The sequence below is a fragment of the Kogia breviceps genome, chromosome 11 (genome assembly GCF_026419965.1).
Source record: "Kogia breviceps isolate mKogBre1 chromosome 11, mKogBre1 haplotype 1, whole genome shotgun sequence".
NCBI classification, from domain to species: Eukaryota; Metazoa; Chordata; class Mammalia; order Artiodactyla; family Physeteridae; genus Kogia; species Kogia breviceps.
The window spans coordinates 12448645-12474530 of NC_081320.1; the positions used below are offsets into that span (position 1 = coordinate 12448645).

At 45.2% G+C, this 25886-nt stretch overlaps 1 protein-coding gene across 3 annotated transcripts in view; it reads right to left on the bottom strand.

Annotated features, from left to right (window-relative positions):
* RPIA (ribose 5-phosphate isomerase A) overlaps nucleotides 1-25886 on the bottom strand; it is a 63033-nt gene that overhangs the window by 30574 nt on the left and 6573 nt on the right. Inside the window, exons 3-9 of one of the 3 annotated variants that reach the window (XM_059079102.2) lie at nucleotides 25378-25433; nucleotides 13449-13508; nucleotides 10956-11020; nucleotides 9722-9790; nucleotides 8872-9013; nucleotides 7273-7372; nucleotides 1979-2318 (exon numbers count right to left, since the gene is read on the bottom strand). In XM_059079102.2, the coding sequence (XP_058935085.1) occupies nucleotides 2224-2318; nucleotides 7273-7372; nucleotides 8872-9013; nucleotides 9722-9790; nucleotides 10956-11020; nucleotides 13449-13508; nucleotides 25378-25433 (587 nt within the window). In that variant the 3' untranslated portion in view covers nucleotides 1979-2223. Of the gene's footprint in view, nucleotides 1-1978; nucleotides 2319-7272; nucleotides 7373-8871; nucleotides 9014-9721; nucleotides 9791-10955; nucleotides 11021-13448; nucleotides 13509-25377; nucleotides 25434-25886 lie in introns of those variants that run through there. The other 2 variants (XM_059079105.2, XM_067007243.1) reach the window with 2 other exon arrangements.

The following is a 25886-nucleotide window of genomic DNA, read 5'->3' on the forward strand; positions in this document are numbered from 1 at the left end:
CATGTGATGGGGACTTGTTGATCGAAAAACACTTGAGGGTTGAAGAGTATCAAAACTTGATGAGCTCCAGCTGAAACCAAAGTAGAATCGATCCGATGCAAATCCAAGTGATTATTTTTCCCCTCTGACGTCTCCCAGAGAGGTGGCAGTTTAACTTGGTTATAAACCTTTTCCAAACACGGGACTTGCAGCTCGCCCTGTGCCCCTCCGACTGATCACAAGCCTGCAAACTGTGTCCATCCAAACAAGATCACATTTACCAACAACTTTATTGAAGAAACTTTAATCAAAATTGACCTCTGGAACAAACGGCTGTATGCGTACCTGAAGCACAGCAGGTGTTTTTTTCTTTTTCAAGAGAAGAAAAACCTCACATTCACACTTACAGGAAGAACTGCAGTTGGGTCACAGGTGTGAAGGCGTATGAAACCCTCTGAGGGTTTACATGTGCTGTGGAGCGTACAGGCGTTTTTCAGAAGCCCAGTTTAACTTTATCTTTATCCCTGAATTCAATCCAAGAGCTTTAAAGGACCATTCCAAAAATCAGTTCTATCAAGTTTTCTCAGCTAAGACCTCGTGCCCATTTTGTGCAAAAATGACCTATCATCCAGACCAAAAGAGTCTTGGAGAAAAATAAAGCACTCCTAACAACAGGTTTCCTAACAACGTGTGAGGCAACTATTTTTAAAGAGCAAAGAAGAGAAGGAATTCAGCAAAGAAAGCCTTGTCAATGCTCAGACCTGATTGAATGACTTTTATTTTGCAACTTGAATTAGCAGGAATTCCAATGCCACTAAGTTCGGCAGCTATAATCCAAGCTCCAGAACAGAGGCCAAGGCGGGTGAAATGACTGTCTAAGGACCGTGCGAAGTCAGCACGTGGCGGGGGGGATCAGGGCTCTCAGCACAAACACCTTTGCAACAGGATGCATTCCTGAGCCCCATCTAGAATCATCACTGAGCTGATCACAGCCTTTCTGTTCCCATCTGAGGCTTTCTGGACGGTTCACTGCTCGTTAGGCACACTGTGAAGACTGCAGACTGGGAGAATACAGAGAAAAGTCAGGTTTACCCATTTCACGGCTTGTCGGCTTCCATGATCAAAAGTCTGACTGGTGTGAAACTTGGGGATAATTTGTGACTTTTGTTCAGCTGTGTCATCCTCTATTAATAAAGAAAACGAATGTCTTATTTGACAGAGGTCTCTAAAATAAAACTGACATCAAGCTCTCTCAGAAATAAAGGTAATATTTGTCTTACTCTTTGGCTCAAGATTTCTTGAGTGAATTCTACCCCTTATCAAAGATCCAATGTAAACTGGGTGAGCAAAACTGATTCCTACTTTACTGCCAAACTGACAAAAATTCTATAGTAAAGACAAACAGTCAAAATGGCACCATACTGTTTTATTTCAACCTTCAAACAATACAAAGAGGTAACAACTTCTGATGCCGAACCATGCAAATAACAATAGAGGAACAGAAACAATATTAACGACGAAAAGACAATCATTAAAAGGTGTTTCACAGCAGTGCTTTGGCAGTACTGGCAAGTACTTCTAGCCAATGGCTTCCAACAAGAGGGGTCTGAATGAACCCCCTGTTCTCAGCAAAAGAGCCCCCATATTTTCCCCCTGGTGGTCGACACACGCTGAGTCACACACACCACACCCCTATGCTCACTGGACTTCTGTCATTCACATCTTACTACACGTAACTACACACTGTGCGTCTGTACACAACAAAAACTCAAAATAAAAGTGTGGTAGAAAAGTAAACTCCAGTGTTTCCAGTAAGGCATCAGGGAATCGCTGCTGGCTGGGCCCTTCATCTCACCAGTTTAAAGAAAAGTTTGATTTACATTTCTCAGCAAACCCAATATTCAGAGGCTTCACCATAACCAGCAGGCTCAAGTTAAAAGTTTTAAAAGACAGTCCTCCTTTTTTTTGGTAAATGTTTCATATAAAACATGAAATCAAGTTCTACTTTATCAAAAAACAACTGAGTATTTTTAATAGTAAAAATATATATGTGTATATTTCTCTTTTTAAAAAGACATTTAATAACAATACTTCAGAAGACCAGATTTAACCCTCAACGCCCCCACCCTGCCAAGTGTCCATCTGGCACAGATACATTAAGGCAAAGGCTCCTGGAGAGGCACGTCCGCCTCGGCGGCGGGCTGGGGACACAAGGGGAACACACTCCGCTCCTGCAGGGCCAGTTTAGAGAGGCTTCTCCCTCATGTTCACCGAGCCGTCCTGCATCCCGAAGTAGACTCTCTCCGCCATGTTAATGAACAGGCCCGTGTCCACCACGCCTGCAGGACGAAGGATGGGGGGGGGGGAGCATTAAGTTTCAGGTTCCCAAGGAAAGAAGAAAACCAGGATCACAGGGCAGGGTCAGTAGGGGCAACTACCATGAACAGCACTGGACGAAGAAATGACAAGTCTAAAGCCTTCCCTCTCTCATGACAATGAAAAGAGATTCTGATTATTTTTACTTCTTCTGGCAACCCCTTCTCCCCTGCAATCTTGGCTTTCTCTTTATACTCGAATGTGCAAAGTTTCTTCTGGCCTTAGGGCCTTTGCTCACGCTGTTGCCTCAGTTTGGACTGGTCATCTTCTCAGAGAGGCCCTCCGCCACTACGCTAAGTACTCCCACTCTCAGTTATACGCAATCACGCTACCAGCCTTAGAAGTTTTTCCCACAAAGGGCTGGAGCATTCTTACAATGCACATACCACATCAACATATATAAACTCTCCAAAGCAATAAGACGACAGACAACCTAGTAGAAAAATGGGCAGAAGACTTAAAGAGGGACTCCCCTGGTGGCGCAGTGGTTAAGAATCCGCCTGCCAATGCAGGGGACACGGGTTCGAGCCCTGTTCCGGGAAGATCCCACATGCCAAAAATAAATAGAAAATTAATTTATTTATCAAAAAAAAAAAACTTAAAGAGGTACTTCACAAAAGAGGTCATCCAAAATGGCCAATAAACATAGAAAATGGTGCTCAAACTAGTCAAAAGAGAATGCAAATTAAAACAAGACACCACTACACACTCACCAGAATGAGTATAATGAAATGTGACTAGAATGCAAAGACACTCCCACACGCTAACAGTAGGAGTAAATTTGCAAAACCACGTTGGAAAATGTTTGTTGGTACATCTTCTAAAGCTGAACATATTCATACCTGATGATCCAGCAATTCTACTCTTTGGTGTATAAGGTATATATCAGGTCTATATATGGCCCTCAAAAGGCATGTATGAGAACGTTCACAGCAGCACTTTTACTAATAGCTAAAAACTAGAAACACCCAAATGCCCATAAGAGTAGAATGGATATACAAACTTTTTTTCACACACATACATATGATGGTATACTATTCAGTAGTGAGAATTAACTACAACTGTAAGCAACCTTCACTGAAAATATTTACGTATATACACATACTACAATGAGATAATACAGCAATTCCCCTACATGCGAACCTTCAAGTTGCGAACTTTCAAAGATGTGAACGTGTGTTCGCATGTCCAATCACATAAGTTAGTTCACGTGTCTGGCGTACATTGTCACGTGCGTGCATCCTCTACAAGTGGTTGTGCTTTTGTGTACTTTACTGTACAGAACTGCATAGAGTACAGTAGTACACTATCTTTGTTTCAAGCCCAGGATGTCTGGAAGCAAGTGTAAAAGCAGCAGTGATGTTGCTGGTACTACTGTGCTTTTCAAGGTACCGTACTGTAAGATGTTTTCTTGATTTTTTTTGTTTGCTTTTTATGTATTATTTGTGTGAAAAGTATTATAAACCTATTATAGTGCAGTACTATATAGTCGATTGTGTTAGTTGGGTACCTAGGCTAACTTTGTTGGACTTATGAACAAGTTGGACTTACAAATGCGCTCTTGGAACAGAACTTGTCCATATGCAGGGGACTTACTATACTGTTCAACTATCGAAAAAAAAAGTTTGGGAATTCCCTGAGGTCTAATGGTTAGGACTCTGAGCTCTCACTGCTGAGGGCGCAGGTTCGATCCCCGGTCAGGGAACTAAGATCCCGCATGTCACACAGTGCAACCAAAAATAAATAAATAAAATTAAAATTAAAAAAAAAAGTTTGATGGACCCAGTGTGTAGGGGAAGCAGCACCTGCATACATTGCTGGCAGAAGGGTAAACTGATGCCATCCATGGAGGGCAATTCTGCACCAATAGCAAAATCAGATACACTTATTCTTTGATCTGGTAATTCCCTTCCAAAAAAAAAATGGAAACAAGTATCTGCTAGTGGGGACCTGGTTAAATAAATTATGTGATAGCCACAAAACAGAATGCCATGCAATTACTTCAAAAAAAAAGGGGGGGGGAGCTCTTTTGTGAACCATTACATAATAATCTTCAAGATGGGAAAAAGTAGGAAGCAAACCACGTGTCTAGTGTGCTGTCACTTATGTAAAAGGAGACGGGGCGGGGACTGATTTGCATTTATGAAAGATCAACTCAAGAAGGACACACAACTTTGGCAGCACTGGCTGCCTCCGGACAGGCGGAAGGGCAAAGGATAGAAGACAGAGACTTTTCAGCTTACTCTTGTAATTTTGAACTACGTCAACTCAAAAGGATAAACAAAATTAAAATTTTCAAAGACAGCACCCAATACATAAACAAATAAAATCATCTACCGGCAATAAAAAGCCATCAGGTCGAGAAAGGAGCTGCTGAAACACAGAGGTCCCCAGCGCCACACTGGGCCGCCACGACTGGGGCCTCCCAAGGACACGCCAAGTGGCCACTCAAGACCCATCCTTTTCAAAAAATTATGTAATACAAGGTGACAGCTTCCACCCGATCCAAGAGAAAGCCAAACTGGCTCCAGAGAAGACCTTCAAAGAAAGAGCAGAGATGCATGGCAGCAGTCTAAGGTCTGATCCTAGAGCAACCTCTCCTCAGATTACTGAGATGCTAGGAGCGACTGACCCATTCCTACCCCCACCCTCCCAGTTAGTGGAAAGGGCAGAGGTGGCTCAATGTGAACATGGGAGAAAGAACCTCTGCTCTGGGTGCAAACAATGGAACATCCAAGGGCGTGACCAGCCACGGAGCAGTTTAACTGTCCTTCAAGTGTCCTCACATAAATGAACGTACATGGGACAAGGGCAAGGTGACAGGATAGACAGGGAAACTTGCCCTCTTTTCCTCCCTTGATCATGGTCCAGCAGCAAGTATCTTAAGAGACCAAAGAGGAAGAGAAAAGAGAATAAGAGAGAGAACAAACTGCACTGATGATCCTGGTGGCACTGCCCGAAATAATTTAACATCTAGCCTCTCTTGTTTCGTTTTCTTCATTTTAAGTTCCGAATGAAACTCTGAACTTCTCTAGGATGCAGCATCTACTTACTAAGGTGGAGAGCAAAGCATGGGAGAAAGCTGCTCACCACGGAGATCTCAATGTCTCAATACACCAAGAAAGGTCTGAACAGGTGCAACAGAGCTACCTAGCGGGCACTGCAGGAAATCCACCTGCAGAGGAACAGCGCCAGCAATGGTGAGCGGTTTCCTGTACCGGCCCTGGGTTTGTCTGTATTATCATTCGGGGCTCATTCTCCCATGTCACTAACAGTGACCTCTATGGCTTCTCTTCCTCCTGCCTTCTTGGCTCTTTAGTTCTTCCACTAAAAAGTTAACACTCAGTAAGGGAATAAGCATAATTCAACCCATCTTCTTTACACAGTAAATCTGGGAAAAGATTGTCAATAGAAGACTAAAATAGTAGACTAAAGTAAGGTTGGAGAATTAGTTCTTTATTACATGTCTATATAGTTTTCATTTTATGTATTTATATGTATTTCACTCCCAAATAGTATGGGTAAATCAGAATGTAATCTAGCAACTTAATTAATGATGAAGACAGTATACACTTCCTTCCTAGGGAGGTACTCATTCAACAAATATCCCCATGTGTGCCGAGCACCATTTTAACTCATTTACTCCTCCCAACAATCCTATGAGGTAGATACTAACAGCAGCCTCTTTTACAGAGGAAGAAACTGAGGCGCAGAGATTTAACTGACTGCACAAAGGTCATACTGACAGGGCAAGCCTGGTTTGGATCCTTAACCCAGGCTGTCTGCTCCAGAATCCACTCCTAGCCACTACCATCTACTAAACTGACTTCATCTGCCCCATTAGCTGGCTCTGGCCCAAGAATACTTCACGTCATGGAATATTCCCAGTTGGAATCTTAGTCGCTCGATATCATAAGACTGATATCTCTCCCATCTGCCTCCTCTTTTTAATCCCCTCGTATGAGCCCTCAGTACTACCTCTGGCCTGGACTTAACAACTCACCTCGACACTGCCCACCCAGCCTTCATCCAGGGCCCAGATCCCCGGCACAAGGTGGACTGGAGACACCACACTGCTCCAAATGTCCATGTCACACGACCCCCTCTTGACCTGGCTCTCGACGAAGGGAGGACTAAGAGTCCACGGTCTAGAGGCAGACAACCCAGGCTCCCGCCTTGGGGCTGCAGCCCTTGAGCAAATCATGTACCCTTCCTCGATCCGCGTCTTCCTCTATAACTACCTCATTAAATTGGGGGATCCAACAGGACATTTCTCCACGCTCGGCACAGTGTCTGGATCACTCTACACTAAGGTACAGGTCCCAAGTCACCTCTCCGCCATGGACCTCCCCACGCTTCGCAGAAGAAGCAACTCTAGACGCTTGGTATTCCACATTCCATCTTATCTGTAGACACAGCTTCTGGGCAGCCCCACACAGCTTTCCCCAGGTTCACATCAACTCTCCCTGAGGCAGAGCCCACGTTCTATTGACAGGAGAACTCCCCGTAACACGTGTCACAGCACCCTGCCTGTGGCAGGAATCTAATGTGTGGGTGACCTGAGTCATTCTCCCCCAGAGAACATGCCAAAATCAAAGAGGCTGCAGTCAAGCTCCTGAAAGGCTCTTTGCAGAGAGGGTGGGCTTATTTCAAGGCGGTCCCCATCTGACACCCCCATCAGCTCCAGGCCTACCCCAACTGAATGGGTTGTGAAATGCCAAACAACGAAGCTGCTAGGTGAGCGATAACTGTTCTCGGAAGGAAAAGGCAAAGGCGTGAAGTTAGGAATTCCAAACGCAGCATGAAGGAAATTCTTTCCAACCAAGTCTTGCAAAGCCCGCATCCATCGGTGGCCAGAGGCAGGGGCCAGCTGCGAAGGGCTGGGCGTCTGTGCTCAGTGAACGCCACTCCCATTACCTGGGATCATTTTGATAGTTGTGTTCACTTCACTCCATTTGTGGACCCGGTCAAACTTCCAGTCCAGGATAAAATTCCCATTATCCGTCACCACAGGACCCTAGAAGATAATTCCCCACACTTACAGAGGCCACGCAGATACAGGCAGGCAGAGGGGAGCAGGAGAGTGGAGGTGATAACCAAAGACAAGTATCTTAATTAACCGGCTCCAACCAGTACCCCCTGCCTCGTGCTTTCTAGGAGGCAGGAACTTGGGAGTCAGAACTGGAGTCTTGAAGCCATCCAGGCATAGATCTCACAGGAGCCATTAACCTCGGTGAGCCTCAGATTCCTCCACGGCAAAAAAGGGATCATGAAATATACCTCATCAGGCAGCTTGTGGGTAAGCCACACGCGTAAGCGTCAGCCACAGCGAGGGCTCACTGATTCTGAGCTATTATTAGAGTGAAAAACTACAGCAACAGAACAGACTACCAACACGGCTCAACATTCCCACAGCTTCGCGTTAGGAACCATCAGCAATGCAACATAAGACAATGCTCCCCCGGGGGAGGCAGACCCGTCCAAAAGACAGGGAGCAGAGATGGGCCCCGGGGTCAAACAGGCTGGGGGTAGTTTTAGTTAAGTAACCCAGAATTCCGCAACAGCTTTGGGCACTAGAAAGCGTTTAGGAGCATAAATGTTCACAGAACACTACAGTCAGAGGCAAGGAAATGAGGACTGCTCTGCAGACTGGAGAAGGGGTGGGAGCCCAGTTCAGAACCCCACGAAGGCAAGATGCTGGGCTCTGGTTTGGAGGAACCCCAGCCATGAGAGAGCACCCCAACTATCTCCTCTTGGCTTTTCAGCTACACAGGGAGCCAGAGTCAGAGCTCTGTACAACCAGTATGATTAGGATTATGATTTTGTAAAAGTCACAGAAACACCAGGCAGAAAACACGTCAAAATAAAAGTCATCAGGGTAGAGTTACAGATAATTTGCTTTCTCTTCTGTACGTTCCCAACTTTTTATATATAGTTCTGTCTGCAACTACAGTTATTTTTTGGAGTATTGCTGTTGCTTTTTTGTTTATTTAAGTGTAGCTTTTGTTTATTTAAGTGTAGCTTTAGAAGCTAAAGAGAAACGTTCGGACTAAGTTTCTGGAGTATATTCCTGGGGAGGAATTCACGTCTCCCAAGAAACTCCACTTCATTTAACTACGGAATGAGAAAAGAGGAGGAAAAAGAAAATTACACCATGAAACCTGAATAACTTTCTGCCCCAGATGGGCCTCCCAAAACCCACTTTTGACAGCTGTTAGTCAGAGATCCAGGTCTCGGGTACAAAGACCAGATAACCTAAGGAGCATAGATCCCGAGGGACAGAAAATATGCCCATCTGTACAGAGAATATGCATTGCGTTGAGTATAGCCTTATCTACATGAGTTTGAATGTGGAAACTGATAAAGCCAGCGCTCTAAAAGTAAACCCATAGGCTGATTAAAAATAAATAAACAGAAGCCACCTGCCCAGTCGAGGCACAGACCTAACGGAAGCAGGAAGGAGGACACAGCCCTGAGAGCCTGGAATGCCTTCCAGAAACCTCCCTGGCCACTTACTGCCTTGTTGACAGCCATTCGAAGTTCAATCACGCCCCCAAACTTCTGGGTCACAGCTCGGCTCACTGGGACGTAGGCCATCGGGATGACCTCGATGGGGACCCCCTTGTGCCACTGATCCCCGAGGTTCTTTGAATCTTTCCTGGAAAAGAAAGAGTCCGAAAGTACAACAAATGTAAATAAGCTCAGTCAGTGGTACAGACACAGCAAATGCAGGCATGGGGACAGTAATGAGGTAAGAGGACAAGGGAAGCGAGAAGGGTCGAGTGCACGGGGCCTTCAAATGCACTGGCTGTGTTTTACCGTTTAAGAAAAGCACTAGCTTTTGTAAGTAAATATGACAAAAATGTTAAAACCTGGATATGACTGGCTTGTCAGATACAGGTTGAAGAACATAATCATTTACAGCTGTAATTTTTTTTTTTAATTAACATGCTCGCACAAGTGCCTTCTATCAGACTCGCTGAAGGACAATCTTGAGAGCCTGGTCAAAGACTGTCCACGACACGAGTCATGTGTGACCCCACAGCCTGCAGGAGTGCTGGGTCACTGCCCAGGGGCAGGGCCTGACCTGCTGCTTCTGAGGCTCCTTGCTAGAAGCGAACGAGTGATAAATAAGGATCCGCTCTGTTAACAAGGGTGACGAGCTGTTTCCTCCTCCTTCCCGTGGACACATGAAATAGCAGTACCTAACTTCAGCACGAAAGCAGAGCATAACCCTCCACGACACTGCCCTACATCATAGACTATTAGGAAAGCCCCTCCCTCCACCTGTTTCCTCCTCTGTAAAATGAAGCCTGGGGCCCGATCTACCTCCTCAGTGGACAGTTCAGAACACCAATCATTGTACCTGAAATCGGCAACCACGATGAAGCGACTGGCATAGCCAGCCACAATTTTCTCCTGGGTCAGGCAGCCTCTGGGTGATGGGGAAGAAGCAGCAAATGAACACAGGGGTAAGTAAGACAAAAACTGAATTTGGGAACTAAGGTCAGATACGGGAAACCAAAATCCACTCAATTCTGGCACGTAAAGAGAAATTTAATTTTTAATGCTTAAAGGAACACCCACCCCCCTCAACTCCATCATACTGTGCAACGGACTGACTTGTGTCTCCCTGCCCCTCCCCAAAAATTCAACTGTTCAAGCCCTAACCCCCAATGCGACTATACTTGGTCCAGGTCTCGAAGGAAGCAATTATGGTTCAATGAGATCATTAAAGCGTGGCCCTGGTCTGATAGCATGGATATCCTTTTAAGAAGACACCAGAAAGCTCTCTTACTCTCCCTCCCTCCGCCACATGAGGCTGCACTGAGAAGGCCGCCATCTGCAAGCCCAGGGCTTCCAGAACTGTGAGAAGTAAACGTTTCCATTTAAGTCACTAGGTCTAAGGTTTTTGTTATGGCAGCCCAAGCTAAGACATGCTGTTTCCAGTAAATGGACTAGGAAACACAGCCTGTGCCTGGGGAGAAGCCATCTGAGCGTGGCATGAGGCGGAGGTCCTGCAACTTGAGAAGTAAGGACAAGCTCTGAACAACCTGCCCTATCTGCAATTTGACAGCCGGGGTTATAAAGTGGAGAGAGCACAGTGAGATTTTAAGCAAATTTTGTGTCACTCCATAGTCTGCTTGATTATAAGAACCAGGAGACCAAGACTTCACCTCCTTCAACTCACCACTTCCTAACCCCCCAAAATCAACACCTAAGAAACACCCAATAAATGTTTTCCAAATGAATGAATACATACATCACTAACTGCTCAGAGCCCACAGACCTAGTAATCTAGTCCTGGTAATATGTTTGCTTTAGCCTGTACAGTTTTTTAAAGTTGGAACCAGTAGAAGGCAGCAAAGAGAACCCTTTAAGATGAATAACTTCACTGAAGAGGCCCAGGTTCCTGTCACCAGATTGCTACTAACAACCAGAATTGCCAGGCGGGTTCTACAGCCTTATGCCATCCACATCCAAGTAGAAAGACAAACTCATGTACATCACAGCGGCAGTGTGTTTATTCTGTATTGCACTTTGCTTTGCTAAGGATTAACTGGCAGAATACTCTGCAAAAAAATGCCCACAACACTCACCCACCACCCTTGATGAGATTGAGATCAGCATCTACTTCATCAGCACCATCGATGGCAAGGTCAATCTGTGTTGAGGGTAAGGAAAGATATAAAAACCACTGAGCTTGAACATGCAATAGCTCATCAGGTCCCAGCAGCTCTATTAGCCAGGCACAGTTTTTCCTATTTAGCCAGTCAGGAAACTGAGGCTCTGAGAGGCTAAGCTATTCCACTGAGGTCACCAGGAAACAAACAGGGGAACCACACCTGGGTCCAACTCTTATCCACCACTTGACACTCCCTTTACTCACTGATGGGCTTCTCTGTGGATGAGCTGGAATTACTGAGAGCATGCAATCTCAACATGAGCGACTTCACCCCCAAGTACAGAAGGAGGTATACAGTATATCTGTGAGATTCAAATTTCACCGGGGGTGGGCATTAACGGAAAAAAGGCTGAGAGACACCGATTCAGAAGCCCCCGTACTAATGTGGCAAAAATACTGGCAAGCTGACAAACACCTGATGCAATACAGAACTGGAAATTCCCGGAGGCACCCCCACCATGACCCTCCAAAGCACCTGTCTGAGCTTGCCCACTCCCTTTACAGGAAGCGCCACTGCCAGGCCCAAAAGCAGCCAAGGAGGGAATAGGTTCATTTGTGTTTCAAAACTTGAAATCAAGAAAGAGATGAACTTCTCATCACTCCTGGTACTCTGCAGAGACAATGTGGGAGCCTCAAGTATGGGTTTTAAAAGAGTAGTATAGGGCTTCCCTGGTGGCGCAGTGGTCGCGAGTCCGCCTGCCGATGCAGGAGACACGGGTTCGTGCACCGGTCCGGGAGGATCCCACATGCCGCAGAGCGGCTGGGCCCGTGAGCCGTGGCCGCTGAGCCTGAGCGTCCGGAGCCTGTGCTCCGCAACGGGAGAGGCCACAACAGTGAGAGGCCCGCGTACCACAAAAAACAAAACAAACAAACAAAAAGAGTAGTATAAAACCTCAGGGTGCAAAGTCAGTTCAAGCTGCAGTTAGAAGCTGCCTGGCATGGGGCCTGCAAAGCTTCAACGGGGCATCCTTGCTTCCACCCTTTCACGAGGATGGAGTTACAGCCTGTGATGCTCCGCCCCTCCCTGTACCACGGCAGCTCTCTGGGGCCTGGAAGGCGGCAACGTTTTCTGTCTGGGTTTCATGCCTTCAGCCTGAACCACTCTCCCCACAGCGCTGAACAGCTGATTCAGCCTGTGCCCTGGCTTTACCCACAGATATCTCCGAACAAGCCCTTCCCGTGGTACTTACTAACCCATCTGTGGCCCACAATGTCCCATGACACAGTGGACTGGTAGACCACCATCAAGTCTGCTTTCAAGCTGCCATGATGCCACCTCACTCTTCCAATCCAGCCTTGCCCTCTCCTTCTCCCCCTCCCCCTCCCCCTGCTGTGCACGAACCCATTCCACACACTCGGTCCTAGACACCCCAGCCAGTCTCAGCACTGCACACACACCAGCCTGGAACCACTCCCACGGTTCCCATCTACCCCTCTCTGGAATGCTCTCTCCTGCCCTTGCCACCCAGCCTTCACAGCTCTGCTCAAACTTGACCTCTTCCCACAAAACCCTTCTAAGCAGCATCCTCTAGAGCCAGAAGCACCTGGATTCACTTTCAGGCTCTGCCACTTACAAACAGCATGGCCTTAGGCAAATGCCTTGCCCTCTCTGTGCCTTTCTCATATCTGTAAAATGAGTTAATAATGGAACCCACCCTCAGGACTACTGGAGCTTAAATACAGTTGACCCTTGAACAACATGGGATGGAACTACACAGGTCCACTTATACAGATTTTTTTCCACTAAATACCTACTACACTACTACGTGACCCACAGATGCTGAACCGCAGACACAGAGGGCCAACTACGGGACTTGCGCATCTGTGGATTCTGGTGTTCGCAGTGGGTCCTGGAGCCGTTCCCCCGCAGATACCCAGGGATGACTGTGGTTTAATACAGGCCCAGCACTTAGCGCAGTAACCGGTGCACAGTCAGGGCGCAGCAAATGCCAGCTGTGGGCGCGCTGCTCACTCTCATCAACTTCAGTCTCCTCTAGATTGCCTGTGTGTTTACCATAAAACTTTATTTTAATCTGTCTTCAAAGACCCCTGGCTGCCTCAGATGATATTTCTTATCTCCGCTTAGCGATACGTTCTGAGGGCTGCCCTGCTCCCCTGCTCGTATATACGTCTGTGTGAGGGCTGCAGGAAGCCCTGGGTCCCTGAGCCCTCTCAGTTAAACCGCAGGGAATGTCCTAGAAATTAACAAGTTCTTCTCTTCTGACCTCAGCCAGGATTAATATTGAAAGTCCTAGGAGAAAAGCTAGTATGACTAACTGACTTTTCTCCTAGACTCAACAAGATATCCAGAGCCCATGAACAAGTGACAGCTATTTAAAAAAAAAAAAAAAGAAAAGAAAAAAGAAAGAAAGGAGACCAAAAAACCCAGCAGCCTCTCTCTACTTACCTCTGGGTGTCGGTCCAGGTCACTGAGAGTTAAGCCATACTGCAGGATGAGCTGACGGGCCTGTGGAGGACAGGAAAAAGCATCCGTAATCATTAACTCTTAGTGACGGCAAGGATCCTCAGAATCCTCTTGGATTTAAGTGTCAGACACTGAGTCCCACCAAGGCTTCCTCTCAAATCCAACCTGGTCCACCACAAGGTAGGAGATCTAGCCCCATGAACAGCAAAAGTTAATTCATTCCAGAAGATGGAGGAAGGTAAACAGCACATAGTGAATAGTGCTAGGCTAAGAGTTCCTCCTCAGTGACCTGTTACTTAAGATAATGTCATGGGGGACTTCCCTGGTGGTGCAGTGGTTAAGAATCCACCTGCCAATGCAGGGGACACGGGTTCGATCCCTGGTCCGGGAAGATCACACATGCCGTGAAGCAACTAAGCACGTGTGCCACAACTACTGAGCCTGCGCTCTAGAGCCCACGAGCCACAACTACTGAGCCCATGCACCACAACTACTGAAGCCCACGCGCCTACAGCCAGTGCTCTGCAATAAGAGAAGCCACCACAATGAGAAGCCCACGCACCGCAACCAAGAGTAGCCCCCGCTCGCCATGAGAGAAAGCTGGTGCACAGCAATGAAGACCCAACGCAGCCATAATAAATAAGGAAATAAAGGTAGCATCATGGCCTCCCAAAGCTTCTGGTAATACAGTATCAGTAGTTCCCTCCCCCTCCACCACTCCCCTCCTCTCCACCACCACCACCCCTCCTCCCCCCAACGGCCATTCAAGGTTTCACTTTCCACAGTTTCAGTTACCCAGGGGCAACCTTGATCCAAAAACAAATGGAACATTCCAGAAACAAACAATTCACAACTTTTAAACTGCACGCCATTTTGTGTAGCATGATGAAATCTCTCGTCATCTACTCCGTCCAGCCCTCATCCCTCTGTCCAGAGCACCCTGGCTATTTGTCACTTAAAAGCCGTCTCAGTTATCAGATTGACGGTCACAGTACCACAGTGCTTGTGTACCAAGTAACCCTTACTTTACCTAATACAGGCATACCTCGTTTTATTGTGCTTCACTTTACTGCACTTTGCAGGTACTGCATTTGTTACAAGTTGAAGGCTGTGGCAACCCTGACTCCAAGGAGTCTAGGGGTACAATTTCTCCAACAGCATCTGCTCACTTTGTGTCTCTGTGTCACGTTTTGGTAATTCTCGCAATATTTAAAACTTTTTCATTATTGTTATTATATCTGTTACTGTGATCAATGATCTTTGATGTTACTACTGTAATTGTTTTGGCATTTTTTAGCAATAAAGTCTATGTATTTATTTATTTATAGTTGCGTTGGGTCTTCATTGCTGCGCACGGGCTTTCTCTAGTTGCAGAGAACGGGGGCTACTCTTCCTTGTGGTGCCTGGGCTTCTCATTGCAGTAGCTTCTCTTGTTGCGAAGCACAGGCTCTAGGCATGCGGGCTTCAGTAGTTGTGGCACGCAGGCTCAGTAGTTGTGGCGCACAGGCCCAGCTGCTCCACGGCATGTGGGATCTTCCCGGACCAGGGCTCGCACTTTTGTCCCCTGCATTGGCAGGTGGATTCCTAACCACTGCACCACCAGGGAAGTCCCTAGCAATAAAGTATTTTTTAATTAGGTATGTACATTGCTTTTTTAGACGTAATACTATTGCACATTTACTAAACTACGATGCAGTATAAACATAACTTCTATATGCACTGGGAAACCAAAAAATTCATGTGACTCGCTTTATATCATACTCACTTTATTATGGTGGAATGGAACCAAACCTGCAATGTCTCCAAGGTAATGGTCCCAAAGCGCAATAGTGATGCTGGCAATTGAAATATGCCAAAGACAAGCCATAAAGTGCTTTCTTTAAGAGAAAAAGTGAAAGTCCTCAGTTTAGTAAGTTAAGAAAAAAAGTTGTATGCTGAGGCTGCTAAGATCTATGATAAGAATAAATTTTCCATCCATGAAGTTAAAGAAGGAAAAAGAAATCTGTGCTAATTTTGCTGTTGCATCTCAAACTGCAAAAGTTACAAGACTACAGTGCATAAGTGCCTAGTTAAGATGGAAAAGGCATTAAATTTGTACAGTAGGATATTTTGAGAGAAAGAAAAACCATATTCATGTAACTTTTATTATGGTGTATTGTTATAATTGTCCTATGTTATTATTAATTGTTGTTAATCCCTTACTGTGCCTAATTTATCAACTAAACTTTATCATAGGTATGGCTGTATAGGAAAAAACACAGTGTACACAGGGTTCAGTATTATCTGTGGTTTCAGGCATCCACTGGGGGTCTTGGAACATATTCCCCCTGGATAAGGGGGAACTAACATTTTTTAAAATTTCCTAAACTAAGAGCCAATCTACAAAATATTAGAAACGTCTCTAAAAAAAATCTAACAGTATGAAAAAAGACTGAGGAAGATCACTACAAATTGATACATAGTGATTTCCAGGCTATACTGTTGAATAAAAATAAGCAAAAGAATACATACACTACTCAGAAGAATATGTAAAGGCAGGGCCTCCGGAATGGCTAGGTGAGAGCACCTGAGAGCACCAGACTGGGAAAGATTTAGCATGTTTGTAGGAAAAGTCAGCACCACCGACTCTACGGACATGCCTTTCACACAGGCTGACTGAAGGGGAGGGTTACCACCACCACAGGGCCCAGAGCAGAATTTGTTGCTGGAATAAATGCACCGTGAACCTTTGAGTCTGACCACTCAAGTTCAAGTGATAAGGATCTGAGTTCATGCCACTGCTTACAATACGCAGAGGAACTAAAGGATGGAAAACTTCTTTTCAAAAGCCACGTCTTGAAAATATTTTCTGCTTAAAGTCAAAAGCACCTGAAATGTAGGATCCGAAGATCTCGGTTCTAATCTTAAATGAACCAGCCACATGAGCCCTGGCAAGTTTTCTCATCTATAAAAAGATGCAGATGGATAATGACCAATGTCAATCTTCAAATCCAAAATCCTAAGACTCTAACAATAAAATACAAAGACCTGGAATTTGCAATATATGGGACCTATATGGATCCTGATTCAAACGAACTGTAAAAAATATGTTTAAAGGGTAAGACAATAGGGGAAATTTGAATCCTGGATTTTTATTTGATCCTATTAAAGGTTATCGTTTGATTTTTTTAGTATTGTTGGGATGTTTAAAAGTCTCCCTACTTTTCAGAAAGACATAATAAAATACATACAATGAAATCATACTATACCTGGGATTTGTTTCAAAATAACCAAGGTGAAGGAGAATGAGATACAGATGAAACAAAATTGGCCATGAATTGATAATTGTGGAAACTGGGTGATGGGTATGTGGAAGTTCATTACATTATTCTTTATCCTTTCTGAAGTTTGAAATTTTCCACAATAAAAAGCTAAAATAAAATAAAAAGCTAAAATAAAAATAAAATAAAATGCTAATTTCCCTTGGAAACTAAGAGCTTATAAATGTTTGTTTTAAACTGCTAAGTTTGGGGGTAATTTGTTCCAGCAAAGATATCTAATACAGAGGGTGTTGGAATAATGCTATGAACTGCATAAAGTTCAGTGTGATATTCTATCATGCAAATAAAACTGAAAAAAGTTCAAAAGAAAAAACCCATGATTTTGCTCCTATTAAAGAGAAATATATACTGAAGGGAGAAAACAACAATAAAAATGGTATTTCTAGATTATTTCTCAGTTTCTAGGTTTCTCCAAATGTAACACTGGAGAAACCATACTAATTCCAGACCCTAAGGCTATAAAAACATTTGAAACATCTGGAAGATGAACCCCCAAAGTCCCCCATGCCTCCTGGTATTCGTGCCTTTGGGGAATCCCTGCCCACAACATCCCAAGGCTGTTCTGTGTTACCAGTGGCACACAGCAGAGGCAACAGCAAGACACTTCTGTGATTAGTTTATAAAGAAGCGGGGGCGTGCTCCCACAAGATCCTTCCCTCCCTCCCTCCTTCCCCCTCACCCTCGCTCTCTTATCTCACACACACTGGGGGAAACCAGCTGCCAAGTCCTGAAGACATGGAGACAGCCCTGGGGACAGGCCCCTACCCCCACAGGCTGTGAAGAATTAAGGCCCAGGACACCCACAAGACGGAGCTGGAAGCAGATCCTTCCAGCACAGCTGAGACGCCTCCAGCCCTGGCCAAGAGCTTAACTGCAACCTCCCCGGAGACCCAAGGCCAGAGCCCCCCAGGTAACCACTCCAGATTCCTGCCCCTTGGAAACCAGGAGCTTATAAATGTTTGTTTTAAACTGCTAAGTTTGGGGGTAATTTGTTCCAGCAAAGATATCTAATACAGAGGGTGTTGGAATAATGCTATGAACTGCATCAAGTTCAGTGTGATACTCTATCATGCAAATAAAACTGTGTTATATACTACAGTTCCTGTTAATTTTACGTACTACTTTAGAAACAATACTAAACTGCATTCAAACGTATTACATGAACACTGGGCGTCAGGAAACTGTTCTGTCGTGATTCCTACAGGGAAAAATCCTGTATAAATATGTCATTTTAATTTAACATTTAAGTTTTAAGACTGCCTGCACCACTTGCCAGTGTTACTCTTTCATGAGGATGTCCTGTTTGTCCATCTAGATTGTAATCAGAGAGCACATTTCACATACACTTTTCACCCTATAGCAGTTAGGGTCAGTTAAGCCAACAGTTGAGTGAATAATTAATTATTTTGAGTTCAGTCAAGTTACCTAGTGCAAACTCCTGTTTTAAGAAAGAAATGGGTGCCCAGAGAGGTCCCAGTGCTAAGTGAGGGACAGGGCAAGGACCAGAAATACAGTCTCCTGCTCTCCTGCCCTGTCTAGGGACCAGGAAGGAAATCAGAAGATAAGGTAAACAAAGGGAATGTAGAAGGAAAAGGAAAGGAGAGGATGGGCCTCTACTTATAAATGGAATTGAAGTCATCGTACATAATAATATGATGCTATTAATAACGTTTTTAACAATAACAATTTTAAAAGGAGTTCTTTGGCATTCCCTCCTCTACCTGAAACGCCCTGCCTCTTTCCCAAACTCCAGCCCCTCACGCCCGGCTTTCCAGGAAGCCCCCAGTCCCCTGTGCGAGGAGTGGGCTCTCCTTCCTCCAAAAGGCATGCTACCTCTACTTCTTCTCTACCAAATATTTATAAAAAATGACACACATAAATGTAGCATTTATTCACCCAACAGGCAGAGTGCCTACTAAGAGCCAGGCACCACACTGGGCACGAGCAATGCTGAACTGTCACCGTGCACAAGGGGCCTCGCACCCCTTTAAAAAGATAACCCCTCAGTGATCACTACGCTGACTGAAATCTGCCTCTTCACCACCACCACCAGCTGCCTGTCTCAATACCTGTCCAGAGACCGCACACGAAAGGAGCCCAGCAGATACGCTTGTCTATGTTACGCGGCTGGGAGGCCACCCCAACCTCCACAAGCCCCGTGTCCTCCCAGACAATAAGCAGTAACATAAGGACAGGATCTGTTCTCCCTTTAAATTGCCTGTATCCCTTCACAACGTGCAGGACCCTGTACAATGACCTCAAAGAGCCCACTGGGGTGGGACCCTTAAGTCCTGCTTCCATCAGCAGGTCCTCCAACTCTCCCTTCTCCCCATCTTTGACTGGACTCCCCACAAGACCCCTGCAAATGGCCCTGCACACAGAGAGAAGTCATCATCACAGGGGGCACGAGCTTCCTCCTCCCTGAGTGTTATGGGTTATACTGTGTTCACCTAAAAAAAGGTACGTTGGAGTCCTAACTCCTAGTAACTCTGACTGTGTCCTTATTTTGAGATTGGACCTTTACAGAGGTAAGCAAGTCAGAATGTCATGAGGGTGAGCCCTAATCCAATAGGACTGGTGTCCTTAGAAGGGCAATTTGTACACACAGACAGAAGCACACCGGGAGAACGCCACACGAACATGAAGGCAGAGAGCAAGGATATGTGCCTATAAGCCAAGCAATGCCAAAGATTGCCAGCAAACCACCAGAAGCCAGGAGAAAGACAAAATAGATTCTCCTTCATAGCCTCGAAAGCAATCAACATCTAGCCTCCAGAAATGAGAGGCAATAAATTTCTGTTTTTTAAGTGCTCAATTTGTGGTTCCTTGTTATGGCAGCCCTGGGAAACGAATCCACTGAATTCAGCACTACAGCCCTACTGTGGCAATATGGACCCATCACTGGCTCAGCCAGTACTAATGCAGACACAGGTGCTCAACTGAGATCAGTACCTGCTAGACACCAGACACTCCAGGCTCACAAGCTAAGGGGCTCCTGAGGGTGTAGAGCGAACAGCTGTCTCTTCCAGCTCTTAAAAGTGCAGGGAGCAGAAAAGCTAATGATTAGCTTTTACTTTTGAAAAAAAAGACAGGAAGCAATGCCTTCTCATTGCAATCCCACAGCTGGTGCCCCCAAATGCCTCATGTGATCAAGGACAGTGGCATACGGCAGGCTAGCAGTCCTGTTTTTCATCAATTTCACAATAATACCCGAAAACGTTGCATTTCCCCTTCTATCAACTGACAGACATAGACTGAAGGCCAGCGTGGACAAACACTGTTTTTTTTGCCTAGACCAGATCTGGCTTTTAAATCCTTTTTTTAAATTTTCCTCTCCCAAAAGCTTTTAACTTTAAAGGGAAAAATCTACAAAAATCCTTTAAACACCTATGGGTTTACTTGTTTAAAAGGCAGAAAATGAAATATTTTGATTTCCTTTCAATCATTTCAGGAAGATTGAGGCTCGCTAAACTTAATACAAAATAAGTTTGGGTTTGACGGGGGGGGGGGGGGGGGGAACAGAACAGTAACTCTGAACAAGTGAATTTTTTCAAGTCCTGTGAACTGTGAATGACTCCTCTACCTGATCAGCTGGAATTGGCCGGCAATTTCCAGTCTGGGTACATTGTTATTACTAACCACCACAACATATAGGTGGGCTGGGAGGATGCTACCTTAAAAACACAGATCAAACTTCCGATTAAAGATAGCAATTGAACACCTGTATGTGGCTCAGCTCTTTCCCTAAACCTCTCTAAATCTATAATACAATAAAGGAATTTTTCTCAATGGCATAAACCAAAAAGAGGAAAAAATAGCAACCAACTTCTAAAAGCTAGATCACTGATGGACAATGGTAAATGGCAGACATGAGAAAGAGAAATCCTAAGCCAGTGTCCTAAACCAGTACTGGAAAAAGCTAAGAAGCGACCAAATAAATGGCACAGAACCTCCCAACAGGTTCAAGGACTCAGCAGCCCTGTGAACTTCAGAAAACAGACACAACGGTGGGAGTGAAAAAGGGAAGACTGGTTGAAAGCCTACTTGAGAACCTGTTATCGCTCCTCATCTTTCTCCACTACTCCCAAAGCAGCATGTTTATTCTCTGGACGTCAAACAACAGGTCTCAGGACTGGGCTGCCAGGCACAGCTGAAGATGTGGGTACTACATCAGCAAGCTTTTGCGGTGTAGCAGCTACCTCAAGACTCAGAGGCTTAAAAGAGCTTCTCATCCCCCAGAAGAGTAGCCAAGGCCTGTTCACATGGCAGCAGAATGGTTTCAGCAGCAAAAGGGCCAAGCCGCAAAGCAAAAGCGCTCACTGTTCAAGCCACTGATGGCCTGCCATTTGGTCACATCCCACTGGCAAAACGTGTCACACGATCAGGCCCAGAGTCAAAGAAATACTGCAAAATGTAGCAGGCACTTTTTCCCCATCTACCACAGGCGCTACACTGAAAATGGGGGTTATGTCCCAAATAATGACAGACGTCTTCTATCTCTCTTCTCTTACTTGGCTCCCAGGACACAGGCAGCCATGCATACCCCTCCTAAAAGGGCACTGGGCAGTGTTCTCTGGGAAACCTGACCAGCCAGAGGAAAAAAAAAACCGATCTGACACTAGGAGTTCCCCAGTGATCTGTCTGCCAGGAGTGCTCTTGGCAGACAAGCCGAGAGCAAGGACCACCCTCACCCTGACAGCTGGTTTCCGGTCAGCTTCTTAGTCCGCCAGTCTTCAAAATGAGTTGGAGTTAAAAAAAAAAAAAAAAAAAAAAAAAAGAATAAAGCATTCTAACAATATTTGACTGTGTTGGTTGTTACATGACTATGTCAAAACTCAGAATTATACGCTAAAAAAAGTAATTTTGGGGGCTTCCCTAGTGGCACAGTGGTTAAGAATCCGCCTGCCAATGCAGGGGATACAGGTTCGAGCCCTGGTCCGGGAAGATCCCACATGCCGCGGAGCAACTAAGCCCGTGTGCCACAACTACTAAGCTTGTGCTCTAGAGCCCACGAGCCACAACTACTGAAGCCCGCATGCCACAACTACTGAAGCCTGTGCGCCTAGAGCCTACGCTCTGCAACAAGAGAAGCCACCGCAATGAGAAGCCTGCTCACCACAACGAAGATTAGCCCATGCTCACAACTAGAGAAAGCCCGCACGCAGCAGCAAAGACCCAACTCAGCCATATTTAAATAAATAAATAAATTTTTATAGATTATTTTTAAAAAGAGTAAATTTTCTATGTAAATTATACCAACAAACTGTTAAAAAAAAAAACTGAGAAAAGAGATATAGGAGTAGAAATCCTAAAACAAAAACGAAAGTATTAACATCCTCAGGGAGCTAAGAGAAGAAATTGAAAAAAACTGCACCCATAAAACAAAAACAAACAAAAAAACTTTTCAGAGAACAATAAAAAAAAAGTTATTTGAAATTAAATACATGAGAGCAAAGAAAGCTCAACAGAAGGGTTAGAAAAAGGTAAAGCTGAAAAGACAAAAGGACAAAACAGGCCGCAAGCACCAAGGACATAACAAGTACCCTAAAAGGAAAGACCAGAGCCAGAGAAAACAGAGAAAAGAAAATTAAAGGAATAATAGGGGGGAAAATCCCCAAAATTGATGAGTGTGAATTTGTAGAATGACATGTCCCAGCAAGCGCCCAGCACAGTGGACAAAAAAAACCCCACACCAAGACACAGCATGGTGAAATTTCAGAACACTGTAGACAAAAGATAATATAAGGGTGCAAGAGTTCAGAGAGAATGAAAAATAGGTTTTATACAAAGGATCAAGAATCAAAATGGCAGCAAGCTCCTCAACAGCAAATTGAAAGCCAGAAGAGGGAATTCCCTGGTGGTCCAGTGGTTAGAGCTCCACGCTTCCACTGCAGGGGGCACAGGTTCCATCCCTGGTCAGGGAACTAAGATCCCGCAGGCTGTGCAGTGCAGCCAAAAAAAAAGAAACCAGAAGATACAACAGAGTACTAAGAAGTGATTTAGCACAGAATTCTCTACCCAGGGGACTTCCCTGGTGGCACAGTGGTTAAGACTCTGCGCTCCCAATTCAGGGGGCCCATGTTCAATCCCTGCTCAGAGAACTAGATCCCACATGCGTGCCACAACTAAGGAGCAGGCGAGCCACAACTAAGGAGCCCGCCTGCTACCACAACTAAGACCCGGCGCAACCAAATAAATAAATAATTAATTTAAAAAAAAACCCAAAAACTATTCTCTATCCAAATAACTGACTTCCAGAGGGGCTAAAGACATCCAAAGTGCTGACAAGTTTGCATCCCATGCACTTGGGTAGCTACCTAAAGGACGTGATTCACCAAAACTGAAGGAAACAAAACCAAAGGGTATGGGGAAGTAGTGAGGAGGACCAGGATGATCCAAAGGAGGAGACAGAAAAGGAAAGTTCCTGACCGCAAAGGGAGATCCCAAGACAAGAGCCGAAGGCAGCTGCTACCAACCAGAGTACTGAATATGGTACTTAGTTTAAAACAAAACAAGTGATTTCGACTCACTAGACTGTGATCAAACTCACAAATACCAAGTGCCCCTAATCCACATCAACATCATAATAGCCTTCATCATATCCCTCGTGGGCCTATTAATATACCGATCCCATCTAATATCTGCACTACTCTGCTTAGAGGGCATAATACTATCACTATTCATCTTGACAGCCCTCCTCGCTCTAGACTCACATTTTATCCTGGCCAGCATAATCCCAATCATCCTCCTGGTGTTCGTGATGGTACCAACCAGAGTACCAAGAAGATGAAGCTGATGGGAGTAGAATATCCACTGGGCCATGATGAGGTGAGATTTTCCATCCAGGTAAGAGTTTGGGGTTGAATTAGTAAGGAGTATGCAGACAACCAAGGAAATGGAAAAAACAAAGGCATCATTTACTTAACTTTCAGGAAAACAAAATAATGATCAGGTAAGGAAGCGTAATCATAGCTGACTGCACAGTTCTGCTGTAGCTTGGACATCACGATTCTGTAAACACTGAGTGAGGCCTCACCAAAACGTAACTGTACTGAAAACTGGGAGAAGGGTGTCTGACCTGCGAGAGCAAGGAGGGAGGAGACAACTAGATTACCTCAAGTTGAAAAAAAATGTAAATGGCAAGAAAAGCATGTAGTTTCCAGACTTTGGAGCAAATACCCAATCAGCTAAAAGAGTTTTAAAAGTATGTCCATCTATAGAGCAAGAAATGGTGGTGGTCAGGAGTGGGGGAGGGTGTGAAGGGAGTGTCTTATTTTTTAATAAAATGACTTGAATTATTTGATTCTTCAATCTATGTGTATGTATAACTTTAATTAAAAATAAGCACCAATATAAAATAATTTTATTAAACAAGAAATAAAAATACTAGATAGGGCTTTCCCTGGTGGCGCAGTGGTTGAGAGTCAGCCTGCCAATGCAGGCAAAACGGGTTCGTGCCCTGGTCTGGGAAGATCCCACATGCTGCGGAGCGGCTAGGCCCGTGAGCCATGGCCGCTGAGCCTGCGCGTCCGGAGCCTGTGCTCCGCAATGGGAGAGGCCACAGCAGTGAGAGGCCCGCGCGTACCACAAAAACAAACAAACAAACAAAAAACTAGATGATCAAGTCACTTGGAAAAATCAGACACTTAGCTTTTTCAAGAGCAAGGCAACCCATCACAAGCCCTCTGAATTTAAGAGCATCTCCTCAGAACATCAGGACTTCAAAAGCAAGAAAGTCCAGGTAAAACCACTCCTTTTCTAGCCTGAAGCAGGAATTACGGTATTGTCTTCAGTTCCCTGGGCATCCGGCCAGCTTGTCAGAGCCTCGAAGAGATTTAACTTCAAAACAGCTCTGACAGCGTGCACTGCCCTAACTTCCTGTCCTGCCTACCTGGAGACCCTCCTCCACTCCCTACTCTGACAGGTTGGGGCACACACCTGACACATCCTGCCTCCAGGACTGAGAGTTTCTTAAGACCTAGCTGTCCAAAACCATGTCCACAACATCACAGGAGCACAAATCACCAGCAATGCCAACCTTTAACCCCAATTCACAGGATCCTCGCGAGGAAGCCAATGAGACGACACACATACCCTCCCCACAACAGCCAGGTGAGGCATGGGGCTCTACCTAGGCACCTCTCTTCCCTCCTTTCCTGAAGTCTACTATTCCCTTATCTCTCCCTGTATTTAACTGGCTCCATTGCTTTCCTTCACCAGCCCCTACTATTTTATGGTGAAACAGCATTAGACGTGGACTCAAGCTACTGTACTTGCGTTTCTAACGCATCACTTAACGCCCTTTAGCCTCAGTTTTTTCATCTATAAATGGAGATAACATCCCTTGAGGATGGAGACCATGTGGTTATCTCTACACACTCCACGGTGCCAAATACAAGATACACTCAACTAGTCACGTGTAAAACCATGCTTCCGAGGAGCAGTCTCCAGTCAATCAACTGCTCTCCTGCTCCCGGCTCTCCCACCCAGAACAACCCTGGTACACAACCCAGAGCCACACCCCTATATCCTCAGGGACCCAGAAGATTCAGCGGCAACTGCCAAGATGCAGAATGGAAAGCAGGACATACCTGGAAGGAAGTGGGAATACAGACGAGGTTCAGATTCTCTTGTTTCACTCTTTCAGCTGTGGAGACAAAAGCCGCATTGGTGGTTTTTCTCTCTCCTCACCTTACTTTCCTTGTACTCACATTTGCTCAAATCCAACAGAAAAGGTCCAACCCCTCCCCCCACTGAAATGTCCCTTTCATTCTATGTCCCCACCCTTGCTGAAAAGTTGGTCAACAGCCTTCACATGTCACTAGACAGGGACAAAAAAGCCTAAGGAGGTAAGTATTAACCACAGAAAGAGCAACGTCAGGGTTTGCTACTATGTGTGTGGCAGTATTCAAAGAATTTTGTACACATGAACTCTTTTAATCCAGTAACCCAAAGATAACTTACAATTGCTATCCCCACTGTACAGATGAGGAAACTGAGGCACAGAGAGGCAAAGTAACTGGTACACAGTTAACAAATGGCGGAACTGGGATCTGATCGCAGGCAGTCTAGTGCCAGTCTTAACTACTTCCCTATATAG